This window comes from Macrobrachium nipponense, chromosome 14 (genome assembly GCF_015104395.2).
Source record: "Macrobrachium nipponense isolate FS-2020 chromosome 14, ASM1510439v2, whole genome shotgun sequence".
NCBI lineage: Eukaryota > Metazoa > Arthropoda > Malacostraca > Decapoda > Palaemonidae > Macrobrachium > Macrobrachium nipponense.
This window is the reverse complement of record NC_087207.1, coordinates 62,624,698-62,649,065: the sequence shown is the minus strand read 5'-3', so window position 1 is coordinate 62,649,065 and position 24,368 is coordinate 62,624,698. Positions and strand designations below refer to the sequence as shown.

Here is a 24,368-nt window from a genome sequence, read left to right as displayed (position 1 = left end):
GATATGAGTTAATGAAATCATGATGAAAAATCGGTCCTTACAGACTTAGATATGTGTCAGAGGAGGGTGTGCTAGATTTTTTCAACGTATTAAAGAGGATAGGGCTTCAAAGTCAAGATCTCGCATTTCAGCAATATTTACATCACGCAAAATGGCGAGGAATATATCTTTTAAATCTGCATTTTACACAAGGAAAGACCATTTGTCATAAACCGAATGACCACTCTGCCATGTCTCAGGCTTTTTTCACAAAAAGGGTCGGCAGCCTTTTACTTGGCATCCTCTGCTGTAAGACACATTTCTGAGTTTCTTAAGTTTTTTACAGTAAAAATGCTAACAATATGCAAGTAATGCCTCCTGGCCTGTCATTCATACAATAACCTGACTACTTTAATTTTGTGGGTTCTCTTTAACTCAGCGAAGGAATAATTACGCAGGAAAAAGTTTAGGCATTTTCATTGTGGCTTACTTTTTATTGCCTACTACAACAGAAACTGAAGTCATTTTGATGTGGCAAGGTTAAGGCATAGTGCATACAACATTATTCAAGTTCCTTTGGCAGCTTGCAAAAATGGCTACAAATCAATTCATTTCACTCCATGGTATACTCCCTTTTTATTAGATAACAATATCATCATAGCATGCAAATCAGTATGCACTATATTTTTTAGATTACAGTGATTTCTATAAGATTTTCCCAAACAATATTCTCCCAGAAGGCCTAACATGCTTGGCCTTTGTTCAGTATCAACTGTGAGAAAATTTCACAAGAGAAAATATAATATGGTGAAGCACTTTATACACAAGTGGGCCTTTAAGCGCAAACATAATACTATCGCATGAGATGGACATTTTGACCATGACACGTGTTTACTGAAAAGACCCCATAAATTCCAAGTATGAGAGCTGAAATGCTCAAAGATGACAAGTAAGACAAGCATATTAAAGAACGATTACTTTGTATGATTACTGGAATGTTAGCTCTAGTTTTGCTGTGCTGTAATGAAATCTTTAAATATTATCAGATTGTCAAGGCATTTAAAAAATGATTGCGGGTCGGCCAAACTTTTGGTATGACGTTCTTTTGCTCTATTCCTTGTCCTTTTGTTGTGTAGCTGCGAAGTGATCACGATTCTTTAATTCAGCTTTATTATTTTCAGTAATTCCAGGGAAAATCATTCTCATTTGTTCTATTCGCAGCTTAGCTTCCTCCAGTTCGAGCATTAAACTTTTCATCTTTGTTTCATGTTCACGATCCCTCTGTTCCATTTCTCTTTTGAGGAAGGTGATTTTCATCTGATGTTCCTCTTGAGCCATAGCCAGTATTTTTGTGTGAGTTTCCGGGGAGCAACAGGCCATCTTTGCATTAAATTCTGGCCAGTGACAGCAGAGCGGTTTAGAAAATGAGGGCGTGTGGTTCCTAGGAAAGCTCTCCAAGTATGGCCTCTTTGGGGTGGGAGATGCTGTTTCTGACCTTGTGTCACTGAACGACCTTTTGTTTTGCACCTCTTCGGAAGAGTGAATGTTTTTCAACGCTGCTGCTGCATCTAGGGAATTCGTCAATGTTTCAAAATCATGAATTTTGAGAGAATTTTGTGGGTACCGCTCAAGTTTTCTACACTGAATATCCTTTGTAGCAGATGACTTTAGGGTAGAGTTAGGCACTGACTGTAGGTTTTGACAGTATATCTCATTAGAATGACTGAGATTTGGGGAAAGGTCCTCAGGGCAGTTATCAGTGACAGGTGATGGGGGACCGACGTCAGTAAACGATGAAAGTGGAGAGGAACTCAGTTTTGAATCGTCAGTTGACTCCAAGAGATTCATAGGCAGAGGAGGTTTTGCAATGGATTCCAGTGTTTCAGGAAGGGTCTGAGAAGTGGGACTAATTTTGTTGGGATCTGGTGTTCTTTCAAGGTCTCCTTCGCCATTTTCGGATTTTATATCTGCGTCTTCGGTGGTTCCTTCGCTAAGGAATACCTGCATCATCTGTGGAATAGAGCAAATCAAAATCAAGATGATTTTACCTTGAAACTCTCATCAGTAATCATCAATAAATACAGTTGTTACTGGCATTAGCTGCGATTCACTTAAATCTCTCATAATAACTTTCTATACAGCTATAATGAGTATCTATTTCGTAAATTATCCTTCATTTAATACAACACCTGGATATGATGATTTTTTTTATCTAAATAACTTTCCAAAAGATCCCAATACCCTGGTGAGCATAAATTAAATAACTAAAGTCTTATAATGAAATACAATAAGCTGTGTAATAGGTAAAATAAGCGCGGGATGCAGCTACGATAAGGTACTCCTTATTGTAATATAAAACCTGGTTTTGAAGGTGCTACGTACTCTCTTGAAAAAAATTGTTTCCCAGTAGTCAGTACTATAGTCTTAGTGATGAAGAAACGTTTAATATTCAGGAAAGCCTTAAGATTGATTTGTCCAGTATACTAGATGTAGGATGTGAAGTACTTAACCTGTTTCGCAAATTAAATGAATAGCGACAGAAAACTGTGGATGGTGGCGTTTCCAGTCTGCCTAGACGTTCTACAACGGAGGGATTTGAGACCTTCGCTCTATATTTTCTTTGCTTTGGAGATAAATATTGGTCATTAAGTTCAGATAAGCTCACAGTTTTGCATCAGTGATTAGCAAAACCAAAATTCCATTGATCAGCCAAGCTCACAAGGTCTATCCAATCCAGGATTTACTGGTCACTGGTAACAAAACTGTCACTGATTTAAAATCTTTGACAATTTTTGGTGTGCGTGTGATCAAAAGTTCACTTTATTATAGCACTTAAAACATGTATATATACATGACGCAGGAAGAGAGCTAGATCTGTATCTTTCGATGGAGTTGGCAATGAAAAATGATTAAAATTTGTCGTTACCGGAATATGTAGCCCTTTCTAAGGCGTCAACAACAGCCAGAAAACTGCAAACTTTTTTTATGAGTAAATGGTGCTGTCATTATGATGTGACCATTACGATTTACACTTTTTATGAGGTAACTAAGGTTATTTCTTAACTTAGAGACAGCATTTTACCGTTGAAGTTCAAATACAATTTTTTGTTAAAATTTCACATTTTCAAGCAGCAGGGGAAAAATTGTATATACAAAGTGACAATATACTATATATACTATATATACTATAAATATATATATATATATACATATATATAATTTATATATATATAGATATATATATATATCTATATATATATATATATATATAAAGGTAGAAGCCACGAAGGAAAGTGAAACACTGGTGCGCTGCGAGATCTTTCGACTCAAGTGTCCTTTACTGAGCAGACTGACCTACATAAGAAACAGTGAACAAGGAAGGGTCGTATAAGTGACAGATAGGGATTATAAAGGATTATTTTCTTTGTGCGTTTTGACTAATCCGTATAATTTTGGTAGCAGAGGAAATTTGACTGACAATTGGCCTCGTAGGTCTTTTTTTATCTTTAAGGATTTTTTGTTAGTTTTTGTAAGTAGGGCTTGCATACGTGATTGTCAGTCAAATTTCCTCCGCTCCCTAAATTGTACAGATTAGTCAAAACGCACAAAGAAAATAATCCTATGTGGCCTATCATCAGTACTGCTGGCTCAATTTCATAAATTTTCGAAATATATAACTAAGCTCTTGTTCCCGTTACTTGGAACTATCTCAGATTCGTATATATATAATTCTCTGGATTTAGTTGATAAATTAGACAAAATAACTTTTTGCCCCACTGATATATTCGTTAGAGTATTTTAGAGTATCTTATTAACGAACTAACCCTGCATGAATTACCTCTACCTGTAAATCACATTATTTCACTTACTAGGATGTGCATTTGTGATTGTAAGTTTATATTCAATGGTGAATTTTATCAACATATATTTGATACGGCAATGGGCAACCCTTTATCACCACTCCTCTCAAACTTGTACATGGAATTCTTTGAAAAACGCTATTTACCTGATATCATTTATATTCCTTTAAAGTGGTATAGATATGTTGATGATATTTTAGCTGTTTTGTCTGCTGGTATTGATGTAATTGATTTATTCTCTAAATTAGATAACCAGGTGCCATCGATTAAGTTTACTTTAGAATTGGAAAAAGACAACTGCCTCCCTTTCTTAGATGTTTCGATACATTGAGAATCATTTCAAGGTAAATTCAGTATTTATAGGAAACCAACCAACAACTTAACTTATGTCCATTTTTATTCAGGCCACCGTCTTAATATCAAAATATCTATTTTTTCTTCTATGTTTTTACGAGCATTGCGCATTGTCAGTCCCCAATATTTGGATCAAGAAATTTAATACATAAGAAAAATAAGGAAAGACTTATAACAAGATTCATTCATCCTTGTTTATATGAAAGTTGCCTGTTTGAACTGAAAGCCTCCATTCTCTAGAAAGCTATCTCTGCTCCCATTGGCTGTCCAGAATTTGCCCCCCGCATGGATTGGGCGGCGCTTACTGGGAGAAGTCTTAAAAGGGCAGGGACCCAGCAGTTCACCCTCAGAACCTCCACAGAGCTTGGAGTGCTCAGAAGCTCCTGTTACCTCACCCTGTAGACACCACTTCACCCCTTTCTGCCCCCCCCCCCCCCCCCCCCCCCCCCCCCCCCCTGCCTTCTCTGGGGATATCCCAAGTATTTTTATACGTCCATAGTACACAGAAATATCAGCAGATAAGAAGACTACCAAGCCCAGAATTTCCAGGTACTGTGAGAGTAAATTCCAGTTCAGACAGGGAATTGTTTGTGCCTTTTGTCTGTATTTCATTTCCATTCTTCCAAGGCGACTTCCCCCCTCCTTTGTTTAGTTTCTCACTCCCCAAATCTTGGTTCAATGCTGTGATTACTCCCCTTGTGATACTAGTAAACATCCCCTAGTTAATTCAAGCAATGAAATAGTTCTCTGTGTAAATTCCCAGTCATTTTCATTCCCCTTGAGTGGTCTGTAAACTTTTGATTGAAAGAAAGTAGTGTGTAACGCTTGCCCACATGTGCCCCCGCCTCAGTACTTATGCTAGGATACAATCTCTTTGCAGACAAACACTGTGCCTGATTGTGGGAGAACTTGGGAACCCTTTGGAATAAGCCTTGCATTTCAATACACCGTTTGCGCAAAATTCTGAACTCCGTGTCTGGTTACCCCAGCCACGTGTTTCCAGTGGAACCGACAATCAACCACCTTATTAGTTCCTGGACCTATGTAAATTAATGTAAATATAGTGCATTTAAAACTAAAGTCCAGCTTTTATGTAAATTCCTCCGTTATCAGTAATATTGGCCTTCTGCCATAGTTTTTTTTCTCTTTTCTTTGTTGTGACCTCTCGTTCCCCCATTGAAGGCCAATTTTTTAAGTGTTAGACTACATTTTCTAGGAGTGAACGAGCAGTTCAGAACATTATCCTTCACATATATTAGATATTTGCTATAATAAAGCCCACAAAAAGTTTAATAGTGTAAGTAACACGGAGAAAGAGACTTCTAAGAACATTCTCAGCTTGCCTTATTTTAACAGTTTTGAAACCATAAAATCATCGTTAAAATCTTTTAAGGCCAACCTCGTTTTTTCCTATAATAACACTCTAAAAGGAATATTAATAAAAAATGGCCCTAGGGAAAGCAACACTATAATATATATAATTCCATGTATGGACTGCCCTTCCTTTTATGTCGGTCAGTTTAACAAGGGCTTAGAAGTATAACTCAAACAACATAAACATTCTGTCAAAACTGGGCAAACGTCCAATACAATATTCATTTATTTAAGTGAAAACAACCACTGTATAAACTGGATTGGCAGTTCAGTAATTGCAAGATCAAAAGATGCCTTATCACGAAATCTTTTAGAATCTGCCATTATACAACTTACTTCCCGTTGTAATTTTAATATCAGTCGGGGCCTGTTTCATTTAGACCCTTGCATTTGTAACATGTTTAATAAGAATGGCTTCAAAAATACAATCACAGACTTAAATGCAAATTAGTTGCCTTGCAGATATTTTCTTTGTATATGTATGTTTAATATATGCTATGTGAATAACTTTATCTTGCGAAAAAAAGTTTTTTGTTTACCAAAGGTTTGAATGTGGTCAGTTGCCACCCTGTATAATCCTTTAATTGTCTTGTCCCCGTGTCTGAGCAGTTGGACTTAATCTTTTTGTAAACCTCTTAAATTGTACCCATGTTTCATTTGGGAAGGTTACTAATTCTCCTGGTGTGTTGGATTCTAGGTATTTATTTCATTTATAATCCCTAACTGTCACTTATATGACCCTTCCTTGTTCACTCACTTCCTCATGTACATCAGTCTGCTCAGTAAAGGACCTTTGAGTTGAAAGAACTCGCAGCGCTCCAGTGTTTCACTTTCCTTCGTGGCTTCTACCTTTATTTATAATATATTCATCACAATCCAAACTTTCGTGATTCAGTTATATGTGTATCATTGTAAATATTTCTACAAATATATTTCGTCTTGATAAACAAGAGTATCACTGTGGATCCTTCAACTGATATAATATATATATATATATATATATATATATATATATATATATATATATATATATATATATAATATATATATATATATATATATATATATCTAAGAACACTCTGGTCTATTCTTTTGCTTCTGCTAACCTTCATATCAGTTGTTGTGTGCATCTCCTTATTTCTCACCTTTCTTTTCTTTCAGTTACATTTAGCATCCACACTTTACTTTCATGAGGTGGAGTTGTCTCAACAGTTCCTTTGTACACTCGAACCTGGGTTTCCAAGCACACTATTTCTCTCGAAATTATTTTGTAGTTACCCTGCTACCCTTCTTTCCTCACTGCCTTTCATTCAGTTCGTTTATCTCCAATTGATTATACAAATGAACAGCTTCTATTCTTCCACAATCCATACCACCGTTCCTTGCTCTAAGTTACTAGTTTCCAGTTATCCTCATATTGTTTTTCCTATTTTCTCTCAGCTTTCTACTCATACAATACTTTCAATCTATATCTCCAGATTCTTCAGTTTCTTTTAGTTATCCTAAATCATTTCTTATATTAACTTCTCGTAACATTCCAGTCATAACGATGTCCAACAGCTATAGATACATAACGTACCCCTCCCTCACACCAAGTTCTACACCAAACCAGTCACTAACTATTCTAACAAAAAAGAGATATGCTTCAACAATCACGTCCCACTTTCCGACCTTCTGAACATTTTTCAAAGACTTATCTCCTCCATTGCTTCACCCTTTCTGAGATTCATCATTCCTCTTAATTAACTCTCCGCCATCTGCTGATTTGTTGTCCCTATACAACCAAATCAGCTATTCCCATTTTCTACGATGTTCGCTGTCACACATTCGCCATCGCCCTTGCTCCCATTTAATCTCATGGATAGCTAGCTAGCTAGATAGATAGATAAACAGTCAGATAAACAGATAAATAGATAAGATTGTCTACATGTATTTATGATGTTCTCTCTCTCTTTGTATACTGTATATATTATATATGTATATATATATATAATATATATATATATATATATATATATATATATGTGTGTGTGTGTGTGTGTGTGTGTAGGAGGAATGCCCTAATGAATTGAAGGGCGAACTGGAAAGCGTTAGTTCCTTGTTGGATGAATCAGTTGCGTGGCCGCTCACCGATTTGGTAGCGAGGGTTCGCACCTCGCTCTGCCAATTTTGAATCAGAGGAATTTACTTCTGGTGATTAGAATACATATCTCTATATAATGTGGTTCAGATCCACAATAAGCTGTAGGTCTCGTTGCTAAGTAACCTAAATAGCCTTAGGAGAGCCGTTAATCAGCTCAGTGGTCTGGTTAAACTAAGATATACTTACCTATCATTATATGGCATCCCTTCTTAGATGAACCTGTTTTTGTCTGTTTTCAACAACAACAGCAACAACAATACACACACACATAACACACACACACACACACACACACACACACACACATATATATATATATATATATATATATATTCTTATGCAGTGGGTTTCGTAATGTATTTATGGTTTTGGTAATACAATTAAACTGTGTATAATGTTGTAAAATGTATATTTTTATGTTAAGATTCCTATACATATTTAAGACCTTCTTTTGAGTGAAAAGTTGCAACTGGTTTGAGGTATTGTACTTTACAAATAATCTGAAGTGCACTTTAATGTTCTGTTTATTGTGGTTGGATAAAATCATTACTTTTTATATATTTTTCTTTTATTTTGTTTTTTGACATGTCCATTTTGTGTTTTGTGTTTGTACTGTCATTACATTTATTGCTTTTCCATATTATTCTGTGTTTTTTAAATTCTCATTTTGTTTAATTAATTTGAGTACTTCTTATTGTATAATTGTTTCGATCTAACACTAGTGAATCAATTTACATTTAATTAAATTTCTTTTCAAATTTAAGTATATTGCTTTATAGTTTAAATTTTACTTGAATAATTTAATTTTTGACTGTTTAATTTTCTTGATAAAATTTGATTTAATTTTGTGTAATGATTAATTCAAGAATTAATTAAACTTTAGTTTTCAAGTAACAGCAAATTTCCCTGTGATTGTTAATTTCACTTATAATTTTTGAATTTAGTAATAAATTTTTGTAGTTTAAATTTGTATGATAGCACCATTTACTACCAGTATAAATATTTTATTTAATTTTGTTCAGGTAGAAATATAGAATGGTAATTATGCTGTTTTCATCAAGTGAATTAGAACCAGAAAAATACTTAGAATTAAAATTGTTTAGGGAGTGATGCCCTTTACCTAAGATTACCTCACACCTGTTTTAATGAATTTAGACTGATTTTCTAAGTGATTATTAAGTTCTATAAGGGATCACTGTTACCTTTAGAGTATTCAGTCGTTTTGTATTTGTGATGAAGGTTCAGGTGTCTGGCTGTTGTAAGGTAACTAATTACCAGGTACTTGACCAAACCGTGCACCAAGTATAAATGGTGTCCCCGACCTGGGGTTAAGTCTCTTGCTCTAACAAGTACAATGGTAAGTGTAGTAACCAGATGCTTGGAACTTCGTCAATATATATATTAATATATATATTATATATATATATATAGATATATATATATATATATATATATATATATATATATATATGTGTGTGTGTGTGTGTGTGTGTGTGTGTGTGTGTGTGTGTGTGTGTGTGCGCGTGTGTGTAGTATATAGTTTATAATATATAACATAAAGTAATGGCTATCTCAGTGATCACTAAGCTGTCAGTACCTACTGTATCATATTGTCAAAATTGCAAATGAATTCTCACCTGTTCTGGATTAATAAAAGCAGATGAAGTCTGTCGAACGGTTGATGACTGGGAGGCGCTAGATGGGAAGCCACTTGTGTCTCGTGCCATAAGATTGCGAAGATGTCGTCTTTGGTGCCTCAACTGTTGCTGGAGGAGACCCAAGAGCATCTCTGATATTGGGTCAGGATCTGGCGGTGGAATACCATTGGCCATTTCAGCTAAACGAGCTTCATATCTCCTGGCTTTAGCTTTCATGTTCTTGTAAAGGGTCTGGATCTGTTGCCTAGACCTAGGAGTCGTGGCATTTGAGTTAAAGTGCCTAGTGATTTCATCCCAAAGCTCTGCTTTCCTCGTAACCGTTTGAGAGTCGTTTTCTCGGGTGTCTAAAACGCCCATGTGAGTTGCCAACGCACCTAGAAGAAGAGTGCGCTCAGCGGCTGAGGCGCTGATGCTTCTGTTCCCGATGCTTCTGGAAAACACCAGACCGTCCATCGTAACCATGTTATTCAGTCTTCCTTTTCTTTCACGCAATAATCACGAGAACAAGTGACGAAGAAAACACAGTAATCGAGAGAAAAAAAATCTTCATTTACAGTATTTGCTTTTTACGGGGAAATCATTCTGATGACAATCTGTTTTCGTTGGAATTTCTGTCTGCTCCTTCCTTTTACGTTAGGTCAGACTTCCTTAGTTTAAAGTTATTTTCCTCACGTTTCTGTCAATATTATTCTTCCTTATTACAGAAATTAACGGAACCCTGCAAGCAAACCTGAAAGATAAAGACAAGGCAAGTTATTTAGAATATAAATTTGCATTTTAAATAGAATATGAGAATCACTGTGCAACAAGCCAGTATATTGATGACCATTGTACAGATGTTAGTATCAGGCACAATCCTAAAATGTTTGAAATGATTTTCCAGAAAATCTTACTGAAGGAATCGTCAAATCAAATTTTCGCCAAGTTGAGAAAGGTTTCCATGAAATGCCTAATTCATTTTCCTCAGAGAACAAGTCTTCATTTTCCCCCTTCTCTGTTTTCCTTCCTTTCTCAATTGAATTACGTTGAAGATGAGGACAAACTCTCACATGAACAGAGAAGAATGTTTCTTTGCACATTTGTTTAAGCCTAGTTTCTGAGATTGGTTTAGTGTATAAAAAATATTATGCGTCTGACATTTCCACGTTGACGGATTATTAGCATCCAAGATATCGTGCGGAATGTCCTTAGTCGTGTATTTAAATGGAAGAATGAAGACATCGAAAGGACTTACTGCAATCTTTATACTTAGTTATGACAAATGGAACTTTGTATGCGTATAATCAGTTCAGTTATTTATCGCATGTGAGTCGGGTTCATCTTCTAATAATAATAATAATAATAATAATAATAATAATAATAATAATAATAATAATAATAATAATGAATGTATTCTGTTATGGTATGGTGAAGTAATCCTGGAAACAGAAAATGGCTGAAAGGTCTGCAGTTTATGGGTGGGTAGGAAGGGCTCTCGGATTCACGACTGTCCAAAGCACAACCCAGCTGACTGAAAGGTTCATGAAAGCAATGTCCAAGGAAGCAAGTCCTCCTCCCTCTATCGCTATGTTAAGGGGCTGGTTGCCTCGATGCTTCCTCCTCCATTATTCCTAACGCTCATAATACCAGTGCCAAAACCAGGAAAGCCAGGTGAATTTCGACCTATTTCATTGACATAATGTCTATGCAAGGTATCTGAAAGAATGTTACTAAATAGGCTCAATTTCTTTATTAGGAAAAAGCTTTCAAAGAATTTATATGGCTACATACCTTGGAGGAGCACACACCTCTGTATTCATAGAGTAAGTGCAGCCTTAGGGTTAAAATACACAGTGTTCACAATTTAAAGGGATCCTTTGATAGGGCTAGCCATATAATTATTTTAACAGAGTTGGCAGAAATGATAGAAGGAAGACTCCTACAGCTCATAATGGATTACCTAACAGATAGAGTCAATTGTGTCTACTTCGAAGGTGTACAATCAAGATGGGAAAAAATGGAGTTGGGTACCCTTCAAGGAGGTGTTCTATCACCTACTCTTTTTAATATTCTAATGAATGTTCTAGGAAAAATTAATATACCAGGAATCATAATCACATATGCAGACGACATAGTAGTACAAGCTAGCATAGATAAGAGAATAAAACAGGCAATGAAGGCATGCACATCATTATGTAACAGCATAGGATTAGTCATATCACCTGAAAAGACTAAGATGATAGCGAGAGGTACACGCAACCGCTTGATACTGCACATACAAGGGCAGAGAATAGAGAAGGTAGCCCAGTACAAGTACATGGGTGTCGTACTCAATAACAGGTGTCATAAATTGTATGAAGTTAAGAGAATAGTACAGGCTTCAGCAGCAAGGTTACGCTTCTTTGGAAAGTAGCAGGTGGCTCTGTGGGTGCAAGTGTACCCGTGGTGAAGCGACTTTATAAATCTATGATAAGGTCAATAATCGACTACAGCAGTAGTATGTTGCTGCCACTGAGGAAGAGCTATATTGGTATCTTAGAAATCATCCAGAACAAGGCAGCAAGAAGTAGGATAGGGCACCTAAAAGTGTCTGGCAAGAACTATTGAGGAATGAGGCAGGTCTGCATCCAATACATCACAGAATAGCAAGAACAGCAATCATCCAGTTGTATAGGTTCATCATGACGGATGACGATGGATTAACAAGAGATACTCCAATTCACAGCTATCCTAAAAGATTAAAGAATGGTTGGGATACTGCAGCAAGACAATTAATAGAGGATTCTAGCATGAAAGAATACTGAGACGTAACCAAGATAGATGTAAAAGGCATCCCGCCATGGAGCATACCAGAGACTGAGATATTGCTATCATCTTTAAAAGGGAAAAAGGAAGAGATGAATCCTGCATTGTTGAAGAATGACTATTTTCAGAGGCTGGACAGTATTCAGGGGGAATGGGTACATTATTATACAGATGGGTCACTTCTGGAAGATGGTAGAGCAGGAAGGGGGGTAACTGTGTATCAGAATGGAGAGGGGGTATACTCTCTGTCATTACGATCATCAGATGGATGCTCCATATTACAGTCAGAACTGTTAGGTATTACAGCTGCCCTGAGTATCATAAATAGGAATAAGGACAATACCGTAATAGCAACAGATAGCCTGAGTGCCCTGCAATCACTAACACCAAGAAAAGCTATCACAGATAAGACGAGCAGGCAGAATGGTTGTATTCATATGGGTGCCTCACATATTGGAATCAAAGGCAACGAGAGAGCCGACAAGCTTGCTAAAGAAGGTGCAAGGAATGAGAGAGTGGATTACAAACTGACACCATCCCTGAGTATGTTGAAGGACTCGGTTGCAATGGAAATAATGCGAAGATACAATGAGAGAATAGAGATGCTCAAAGAAACACACTCATTAATAAGAAAATACTACCTTGAAATTACTGGAGGAAAATCACCCGACTACAAACTTTGTGGACTGGAGAGCAGAAAAGAACAAACAACGTATAGCAGACTAAAGATGCAGAGCCGATACCTTTGGGAGGTACTGCCAGCTGTCAGTCCATCAGACACATGCTGCAGACTAAGGGGCGAGCTAAGGAAGCACACGCTAAGTCATTATCTCGTGGAGTGTGAAGAGATTACTCATTACAGGCCACAGGGACTGAGTGAAGTTGACCTACTCAAGCATTTTCTGCAACCTGGTGTGCTGAAAAGGGTTATCAATAATCATCCAAAATAATAATTTCCTAAAATCTTATGTGTTGACCTCATCTAAACGCAATTCTTTCAGCGAAATAATTATTTGCATATTGTGCAGTAACTAAATTGTAGTACATCTTATTCTCCAGTTACCTGTTAGCATCATTGAAATTGTTGTGGTTCTATTTTCTTTTTATAATGTTTATATAAGATTTTATATGTTGACTTCATCTAAATGTAACTCATTCAACTAAATGATTATATTAGCATATTGAGCATAAACTACATTGTAGTACATCCTATTTTGGAGCTTCCTGTTAGCATCATTAAAACTGTTGTATATCTAATTTTTCTTATTATATTTATATAAAATCTGATGTGTTGACCTTATCCGAATGTCATTCATACTGTCAAGTAATTATTTCAAGTTTTAACTTGTTATAAAGTAAGACATTGCTCATTATTTACTCTAAAGCATACCACATGTTACTCCGTAGCAACTGTGTACTTCAAAAGAAACCTAATAAAATGCGTATCTCGTATAGCAGACATTCAAATAATTTTTGATTGAACAGCATATATAAAAGTTCCATATTTTATAATACTTAAGACAAATTATACAGTGCAATCACTGAGTGGGTAATTCCTACTTAACATATTGTAATTTCCCATTATAGTTATCTGTAAGTATTCAAATTTTGTAATACTACCTGAATACCATATCAGCCCCGATGAATGACGTTTCTCTAGTAATCAATAGGGTGGAAAAGGTATGTATAATACCACAGCCAATGCCATTCATTCAAGAGGGCTTTCTCCTTTACGCATACCGCGTCCGGGTTGCCTGTTGTGCTGTGCTTTGTAAGCTTTTTATTGCACAATGAATTGTTTTCTCTCTCTTCATTAAACCTTTCTCTAAGTCCTAACCTTTGGCCTCCTTCTTGGACTTCTACTCCTGATAGATTCCACCTAAACCATCTTCACTCTGTTCTCCTCTCTCATACTTACCTCAAGCCCAAACCATCTCGGTTGGTTTCGACTCTCTTGTCAAATAGTTCTCACGAGCACTCCTGCACTTCTCTTCATTTCTTCATGTCTACTCTCATGCAGCGAGATCCCAAAATCCACCTCAGCATTTCTGTTTTACTCTAGCTTCTATTCCTCTTTCCTTCTTAATGCCAATTTGCTGAGCCATATATCATAACTGGTCTGATTACGGTACAAAATCTTCATTTTTAGTTTATTTGCCTTTCTCGTATCCCACGATACGCCAGTCACCCTTCTCCTCTATTTTGTATAAATAATGTTCCCCTTGCTTGCTTGCTTGACATCATAACCTCAGTTTTCCCCACATTAACACTCACCACTCCATCCAAGAGATTCATGCCATTCTCTTGCCTTCTTTACGAATTATTCTTCTTCATGAAGCCTCTGCCGTCATCACCACATGGCCCTCACTTTCATTCCTAATCCCGGCGCTCAGTACATCCATAACCAATACAAACAGAAATAGGTAAGTAACGATCTTTGATTCCATCCAACTCTAACTACAAACAATTGTTTTGCCATAGGCTGTTATGACTGTCGTCCTTGCTCTTTTCTATATCATATCAAACCAACTTTTCTGGCATCTTCATCTTTTTTAAACACCAAAACACTACCTCCTTTGGTATTCTATCGAATGCCTTCTCCAGGCCTATACGTGCACAACAGAACTTCTGATTACCTTCCAACCTCTTTTCCTGTAACTGAAACCAATATGTACTGTTACCTCCAATCTTCACAATTGCTAGCCATCTGTCACCAAGTATTCTGTTTAAACCATCAACAAATGTTGAGTTAGTTTGCTTCCTGTATCACAGTCCACAAATCTCCCTATTGTTTCATCCCAGTCATTCGCTCCCAGTATCCAATTCTTCCCCCTCTGTGACAAGTACCTTTAATATTTCAGTTTGCACTTCTGATGGACTTAGGGCTTTGACATTCTTCATCTACATTTTATGGCCTTCTTTACCTCTGCAGAGTGTATCGCCACCACCGGCCTCTCCTCACTTCCCACCACCCCTCAATCCCTCTATCCCTTTTTCATTATCTGTTTGGAAATTAGCCTATGATAATCATATATGTATATTATTATATGTTGCTACTTTAATAACGTATATATCTTTTCTCTTGAATGTATGAAATGTTATATATAGAGTTTTGCAACATTTTCAGATTCCTTAGCTAGTTTAGTTATAGGATGTCTTAAAATGTATGTTCAAATTTCGCATAACATAATGTAGAAGAATATATAACGTAGAATGAAAAGAGAGAGAGATTAACTTTGTCCATTCCAAGATAGAGATTGTTTCCACAACTTTTCATCGCTTCAATATTAGAGACCTCAAGGTCTCTGTGTTGTTTTCATAACATGTCAATCATACTTGCTCGCTCGAGTCTATTTCATCGAGTACAGTAAGTCCTCGGGTTACGCCGGTCTCGACTTACGATGTTTCGTGGTTACGAACGCGCCCCCATAAAAATATAAAAAATAATATTTTGCGTCGTTCCGTCTTACGCGGTTTAGCGTCGTAAGCAACGTAAACAAACGCGAACTAGTTCCGGGCGCACGGCGGAAGAATACGCTTTGTGGGGGAGAGGACGGCGTCGCTTCGCTACGCTCATTCCTCGCCCATACGCCATTTTGGTTGTTTACACTGCCTCTCTCTCCCTCGTGTTGTATCGTTTTTGTAACTTTTTGCTCTTTGTTATGGCTCCCAAGCGCAAGGCGGACTCTTCTGATGGTAGTGCATCGAAGAAAAGAAAGGCCATCACCATGGAAATTAAAGTGGACATTATAAAGCGATCTGAGAAGGGAGAAACGCCAACAAACATTGGCCGCTCGCTTGGCCTTAGCCGTTCGACCGTTGCTACCATTATCAAAGATAAAGAGCGCATCGTTGAACATGTGAAAGGATCTGCTCCTATGAAAGCGACAGTGATAACTAAGCAGCGTAGTGGTCTAATAATTGAAATGGAAAGGTTATTGGTGCTTTGGTTGGAAGACCAAAATCAACGGCGTATCCCAGTCAGCCTTATGGTGATTCAGGAGAAGGCGAAAAGATTGTTTGAAGCGTTGAAAAAGAAAAGGGGGAGGGAAGTGAAAGTGAAGAGTTTGTGGCTAGTAGGGGTTGGTTTATGCGATTTAAGGCTCGGGCCAATTACCATAACCTTAAATTGCAAGGTGAAGCTGCTAGTGGGGATGAGAAAGCAGCGAGTGAATTTCCTAAAGCGTTGTCTGAGATAATTAAGGAGGGGGGTTATTCTGCTCAGCAAGTGTTTAACGTAGACGAGACAGGTTTGTTTTGGAAACGTATGCCTAACCGCACTTACATCGCCAAGGAGGAGAATTCAGCACCCGGTCATAAAGCCAGCAAGGAGAGGCTAACTTTACTTCTTGGGGGTAATGCTGCTGGCGACTTCAAACTGAAGCCCTTGTTGGTGTATCAGGCTGAAAATCCAAGGGCACTCAAGGGCATTTGGAAGGGTCAACTACCAGTAATTTGGAAGTCCAACAAGAAGGCATGGGTGACACTTGCAGTGTTTGAGGACTGGTTCGTAAACCATTTTGTTCCAAGTGTGGAGCGGTATTGCGCCTCCAAGGGTATCCCCTTTAAGGTGTTGCTAGTGCTGGACAACCCCTGGCCCCTGGACACCCTGTCCAGCTGGGAGACTTCAACCCTAATGTCAAGGTGGTTTACCTTCCACCTAATACCACGGCCCTTTTACAGCCTATGGACCAAGGAGTGATTGCTTCGTTCAAGGCCTACTACCTACGAAGGACAATTGCTATGGCTTTACAGGCAACTGAAACCAAGAAGGACTTGACTCTGAAGGACTTTTGGAAATCCTACAACATCCTTGATGCTGTAAAGAACATTGCTAATTCCTGGGAGGAGGTTAAGCAAACAAACATGAATGGTGTCTGGAAGAAAATTTGTCCTCAATTTGTGAATGATTTCCATGGGTTTGAGGACACAGTTCAGCTAGTTGTCAAGAACGTTGTTGCCCTGAGTAAGGAAATCAATTTGGAGATGGAGGTTGATGATGTTACAGAGCTGCTGGAGTCTCATGGCGAGGAGTTATCTGCTGAGGACCTGATACAACTGGAGAAGCAGATGATAGAGGAAGAAGAAGAAGCACCCACCCCAGAGCCTAAGGCTTTCACAAGGCAGGACTTGACAAGAGGTTTTGCGGAGTTGCAGCAAGCGTTGTCAACTTTTGAGGCTCAGGATCCCAACTTGGACAGGTTCACTAGGGTTTCCAGAGGCGTCATGGATTTGATGCAGTGTTACAAGGAGATCTTGGATGAAAAGAGGTCGCTCTCTGTTCAGACTAACCTGGAGCAGTATTTTAAGAAGGTAGAGAGGCCTGCAGGAGATCCTGTACCCTCTACCTCAGCTGCCTCTGCTAATCCAGACTCGCCTGCCCCACAATCTCCAGCACCTTCTGAATGTTCTGCTAACCCAGACTCACCTGCCCCAGTATCTCCAGCACCTTCTGTAGGTTCTGCCTCACCTAAAGACTCACCTGCCCCAACATCTCCAGTAGTATGTTCTGCCTCACCTCAAGAATCACCTGCCTCAGCATCTCCAGTAGTATGTTCTGCCTCACCTCAAGAATCACCTGCCTCAGCATCTCCAGCAACTTCTGGAGGTTCTTTTTCTCTTCACTAACCTCCCCCAGTCTCTCCAGCACCGCAGCTTCCTCTCCAGTGTGCAAGCCAATCAAATTAATAAAGGTAAGGAATTGTTCCCTCGTTGTTATTGATAGGTATTTACATTAAATCATGTGGTATTTTTCAATGTTCCGACTTACGCTGAAAATCGTGTTACGACGCATCTTAAGAACGGATCAACGTCGTAACTCGAGGACCCCCTGTACGTGTCTTTGTAGAGCATGCAATGTACATGGCTGGTTTCATACATGTATGTCTTTGCCGAATATCACGTGGAGATTTCACGATTTTTCTGTAGAGTTACGTCATATTAGAAGCTTCTAGAAAGATTGCATCATCTTTCTCAAGCCCAAAACGTTTTGAGCCCATCAGTCTCTTGAAGTGCCCATACAAGGAGAGAGCAAAAGAGTTCATTAGAGACTGAATTCCTGGCGTTTAGATCTCTCTATCTCTCTCCCTGTCTCTCTCGCACGCCACTTTTGAGTTCATATTAATGTAAAGATGAATGGTCACTCATAACTTTTAGATTTCGGATTTCTTAAGAGTTATTTAGTATTATTTAGTGCTTTTTGTGGAATCTGAACTAACATTGTACAAGTGTGTAACGGCGCCTTCTTTTGTGAAATATTGTGAATTGGTGAAATTTTTTGAACGAGCAGAAAGAAAATTGGTACCAAGGTAATGTGTGTTATATTTTTGTTAGTTGCAACTAATACTTACAATGGTTTAGAGAACTAGTAGTTACAATGGTTTAGAGAACTATTAGTTACAATGGTTTAGTGAAATTTACATTTTTACACATTGCAAATTTTTGTGTTTTGTGCTTGTTTCATTTGAAGTGAATTTGTTGTGCTTTTATCCATTTTTCTTATTGAAGTGTGTGCTTTTATTTTATATTCTGTGGGATTAGTGCTTTTTTCAATTTTGGTATTTTACAACTTTTTCTGTTTTCATTTGCATTCACAATTTAGTTAACTTAGTTGTTTTCATTAATCGTTGCATATTTAATTGAATTTAACACTTGTGAATCAATTTGCATTTACTTAGAATTCTTTTCAAGTTTCATTGTTGTTTAGCACTTGTGAATTAATTTCCAAATTTTATGTTGTTACTGAGGTGTTTTGCCTTAGCACTCAGACCAAAGGTCAAGTCTGAACTCTGGCCAAATAGTGTGTGAGCTTCATTAATTAATGAATATAATGAACGACATAAAATATAGCTAATTTCATAAACATAGCATCAGAGCTTCAACAAAACTGCAAGTTGTAGGCCTTAGTACAAAGATTTTTTTAGCTTTCGCGTAACGTATATATATGCTTCACAAACGGGAATTTTTGGCTCAGCAGCTCCACAGACGTTTTCAGATATCTTACCTATATAAGTTTCGAACTTGATGTGTTTAGAGTTTTAGACGTTGACATTTTTTATGCATTATACACACCAACTTCATGGTGCTGAATGCTGCGTTGGTTAAAGTTTATAATGTTAATCATTTTGAGCTCACAACAAGATGTTATCAAGAGGAAAGTGAGCGAATTCTCAAGGTAACCATAGTGGACTTGAGAAACTGAAGCTCAGGTGATGGTCACTGTATAGAAAAAAAAAGGTAACCTTTTGACTTTTTGAAGCTTAAAATGTAATTGAATGTTAAAGAAACAGGAACAGGAAGCTCGGGGCCAGGATGATGACGTGTGCGCTGTATTTTTTATGAAAGTATGAATTTTTTTTATGGGGAGATAAAAGCTACGTGGAAATCACCATTTCAGTTTTGAATACTGTTGCCCAAGTCTGCTTGCGCGCTGGGTTGAGGTCTGGGTTAACCGACAATGGGACTTCGCCCAAACTGACAAATTAGTTCACCTATCATAGAGGGGGAATACTAACAAACACGAGGCAGTTAATCAGGACAAAGTGTCACTCAGATTTTCCCTTTATTAAGTTTGAAAAGTAATTTGGACATGTATTAATTATAAGTAACAATACATTCAATTATGCCTTTTGAATTTGCAAAAAAAAAAAAAAAAAGTCCTCTTGACTTTTAATTCGAAGAAACAGGTATCCGAGAGTATACCTCTGAGAACCAGCAGGGATTTGCATCACCAGGTTGATTACATTTTTCTGACCAAATACTCCATATTCCATAGATCTTCACGGTCCAACCTCGCCTAGTTTTCGCATCACTTTTGAATTGTTTATTCTTGACATATCATCTCTCATCTTGTGATCGTATTTGAATGAGGATCTCTTCTTTCAGTCAAGTTCAGAGCCTTCGAGACACTTTCTACCGGTCCTTCTGGTTTCTCTCCCACTAGTTTTTTTCAAAGAACTTTTTAATGCATATCTCAATGAACTTTTCATTTCTATTAGAATTTCGTGTGTTCAGGATATCTAAATCTGGACCTGGATAGGTCATACAGTTAGATTGCTAGCCCACTTCTAAAAATATACGTTATTTGGTTAAAAGTGAGATCTTTTTTCCACGCCAGGTATTCATTCACCTTGTTGACCTTATCCAACATTTTTTGAAATATTGCTCTCGTATTTTGCGCGCTCTATCTTTTATCTCCTGTATTTAAGTAAGGCAACTTCTGTGTCATTCTGCGGATACTATTTTGACCCTTGTTTCTTTGAGCCCAAGGACATTGTGATCCTTCCTTTACATATCCTTATAACACTTGGCACTTACCCTGACTTCCTTAGACATTAACCTCGAACCCAGGTTTTCTCTCTCTCTCTCTCTCTCTCTCTCTCTCTCTCTCTCTCTCTCTCTCTCTCTCTCTTTTGAACTCTTTCTCTGCTTCTAATTGTCTCGACTCTTTTGACACCATCCTTGAAGAGGCAGGTTGATTAATTCTAGCAGGGAGACGTCTCACAGTTTCTCCTCGCTCGGGTGAAGGCATTGTTTTGCTCAAAAATGGCACCAGCTCAATGTTTGAAGCAATATATATATATATATATATATATATATATATATATATATATATATACATATGTGCGTTGTACACAAGCTAGTGATTTATTAACCAAAATGCGGGAGTAGTATTTGTAATAGCCCCAACAATCCCATATGGATTCGATTTCCTCCCACTTCTTTGGATACTCTCACCACCGGAAGCTTAAAACCAAACGGCAAATAAGAGAAGATGTTCTTCCTCTTTGGGAAAAATTTGAGCCCACGAACGGTGTTAACAAGAGGGGCTTCCTTAACTTAGCTTGTTATGAAGAAGGATTTTGATTCATTTCTGCTCATATACATTTGGCAAGTTAGCTGCATTTTACGAGAGCCAGAATAGGTACTTTCTTATTATTGTAACATGGTGTTTCAGGGGTTTTATGTGTGCTGGTTATTTTCTCCTTCGTTTCTCATTCAAATTGAAGGTTTGCAATGTCTGCATATTCAAAATAGTATAAAAAGATCTTGCAGTTCGCCAATGCGAGGTCAGAGTTCGATCAGTGGGACAGGGGAATGAATACATCTGGTACCGTTTTCTGAAAACCTATTGCGCAGCCTCCATCGACACAGCAAAATATGTACCTGGTGGTTAGTACACTTTGATGGGTCACATCTATGGTTGAAAAGGCATAAGGTAACAACATCATCCCAAGATTACTTGTATAGGACCACAAAGTTAACACCCTCTGGAGTGACACCCTCTATGTGGTGATAGTGTATATAAATGTATATATATATATATATATATATATATATATATATATATATGTGTGTGTGTGTGTGTGTGTGTGTGTGTATGTATATATATCTATATTTTATATATATATATAATATATATATAATATATATATAATATATTATATATATATATATATATATATATATATTTTTATATATATATACGTATTATATATATATATAATATATATATATATATATATATATATATATATATATACACACTTATATATATGCGTGTGTGTGTCAGCGAGTACATAAACACACACACACACATATATTACTTTTGTTCGATCGGTGTAATTCAGCAATGCTGGGTCTGGTTAGTGCTTGGAAAAAGGTAAAAATGTCTGGAGAGAGAGAGAGAGAGAGAGAGAGAGAGAGAGAGAGAGAGAGAGAGAGAGAGAGAGGCAACAAATAACGGCAAATTAAAAAAACGAGCCAGTGTATGTTTCTTAGGTATAAGAATAAGTTATACTTGGAAAAAGCTGAAATTGTATCTGGGCCTCAGCATAAAAGATGATGCAATTGAAGAGACAATAGAAAATGATGAGGTCAGTACTATAGAGGGCTATTGAAAATGGGATGAAAAGAGCCAGATTTGAATGGTTAACGGTGGAAGTGGTTAGTATTGTTTTGAAATATTTGTGGAGTGACTGTTGAGGGTGAGAGGAGGGGAAGTAAGAGAGAATGGAACAACACCAAAAGGCGATGGAATCACTTGCGTGGTGCACTGTCATGGTTCTATGCAATGAGATAGCATGCATGAGCGATGTTCGCAAAGTATATCGGGATGAGAAAAATGTTGCAAAGGAAGAGACCAGAAATGGAGAAAGGTGACAGAGTAGGCCTGAAAGAAGGGAGCATTATCAAGTATACCTGGAGGACGAGTGTCAAAGTAAGACAGATAAGGATCGAATTGACAGGTTAAAAGCAATTAGGCTGAAGGTAAGGAAGAAAGCTAAGGAGTGAGTTTTCGTTATGGAACATTTCTGCGAGGAATTAAAAGGAAAAGAGAAAAAGTTGCATGTGCTGAATATTGATCTATATAAAGTCTATGAAAGAACTGACGGAGAAGCAATTTGTATAACATTCCGGATGTATGGGATATTTGTAGAGAAGAATTGGAAGTGTACTACTATTACAAAGAACGAAATGTTTGTGTTTAGGATAAGTGCGGGTGTGTGTGGTGCAAAAATAGGACTAAGACATCGGTATGAGACGTCTCCTCAGATGTACTATTTTGTCACTACTGGAGTCATGATGCCGTTTGCGAAAGGACCTAAGATAAATTGTTGAAGTTGTGGGGATAGGAAAAGATATTGTGAATGGAGTGTTATTTGGCTGATACGTGCTGCTACAGCTTAGTTTGTGATACTAAGAAGAAGCTGAAAAGACACGATAAGCTTTATGCTAAAACTAAAAGGGAATGTATATGTTTATATATATGTATGTATGTATGTATGTATGTATGTATGTATGTATGTATGTATGTATGTATGTATATTAAGAATAAGCGGGAATATTAAGAAGGTCATAATCCATGAGATTAAATGGGAGCAAGGGAAATGGCGAATTTGTGACAGCGAACATCGTAGAAAATGGAAATAGCTGATTTGGTTGTACAGGGAGAACAAATCAGCAGATGACGGAGAGTTAAGAGGAATGATGAATCTCAAAAAAGGTGAAGCAATGGAGGAGATAAGTCTTTGAAAAATTTTCAGGAGGTCGGAAAGTGGGACGTGATTGTTGAAGCATATCTCCTTTGTGGAAAGGGAGGGTGGAAGCTAAATGCATATAAAAAAGGTGGAAAGGTGGGAGTTGTTGAAGTGGAATGATTGTGTAGTATATTAGACAAAAAATTTAAATGTGACGCAAAAAAAAAAAAAAAAAAAAAACACGATACGATTTGGTTGGTAGAATAGTTAACGAGATTGAAAAAGCGAATCAGACTGAAGGCCTATATAGGAAGACGATCGGGTGGTGAAAAGTTTGCAATCTTTGGAGTTTTGGAAGTTTTGAAATGATGGAAGAGATGTTAGAAGACAGATCTTGGCATTCAGGAAGCAAAGCATGTGAGTGCATATATAGGCCAGCATGTGGCAGTCGAGCCTTCTGTAAAGGATAAAAGCGACAGAAATTGCGGCAGTTTTCTGCACTGTTGGTCATCCTCTGTAGACACGTAGTACGATTGTTCATAAAGTTAAGTATATCTTAGTTTTACCAGACCACTGAGCTGATTAACAGCTCTCCTAGGGCTGGCCCGAAGGATTAGATATTTTTACGTGACTAGGAACCAATTGGTTACCTAGCAACGGGACCTACAACTTATTGTGGGATCCGAACCACATTGTATCGAGAAATGAATTCTCTATCACCAGAAATAAATTCCTCTGGTTTCGTGTTGGCCGAGCCGAGAATCGAACTTCGGACCACCCGACTGGTCATAAAGTCGTCATGATGATCAATAGTATGAACTTATATTATCTTGACATTTACAAGCCAATCAGTGTCAGCATCAACTCACCTCATATCCTGACTTAATCTGCCTGATAACAAGATTTCCCTTGAAGAAACGACTGGAATTAAATCACTAAAAAAAAAATCACTTCCTACGTAGTGTTCGTAGCGAGTCCTGACCGGTGGTGTTATGTCAGTCGCTTTCTTCCTGAAGCTTTATTTGGTGGACGTCGTCAGGCAGTATCGAGCTAGCACAGCTTATCTTCGGTTGCTATCTCACCTATCGAACTCCCGCCTCTGATAATGGGTCGAGATAAGGTAGGGCTGGATACATACAGAAACAATGAAAGGCTACGTGTGTGTGTGTGTCTGTGTGTCTGTGTGTTGAGTCGAATCCTTGGTAAATCAGCACTTTCCTTATTTTGCCATGTGTTC

At 37.6% G+C, this 24,368-nt stretch overlaps 2 protein-coding genes across 2 annotated transcripts; one reads left to right on the top strand and one right to left on the bottom strand.

The window, feature by feature from the left end:
- Window positions 1–596: 596 nt before the first annotated feature.
- Window positions 597–24,146, bottom strand: LOC135226557 (uncharacterized). The gene is made up of 3 exons (XM_064266227.1): window positions 24,001–24,146; window positions 9,348–10,098; window positions 597–1,989 (listed from the first exon to the last, which is right to left on the bottom strand). Exons 2-3 carry the CDS (start codon window positions 9,828–9,830, stop codon window positions 1,090–1,092), a joined length of 1,383 nt encoding a protein of 460 aa, XP_064122297.1. The 5' UTR covers window positions 9,831–10,098; window positions 24,001–24,146; the 3' UTR covers window positions 597–1,089.
- On the top strand, window positions 11,299–11,760 carry LOC135226252 (uncharacterized). Its single transcript, XM_064265692.1, has one exon. The coding sequence runs from the start codon at window positions 11,299–11,301 to the stop codon at window positions 11,758–11,760; it is 462 nt and encodes a 153-aa protein (XP_064121762.1).
- Window positions 24,147–24,368: the final 222 nt, after the last annotated feature.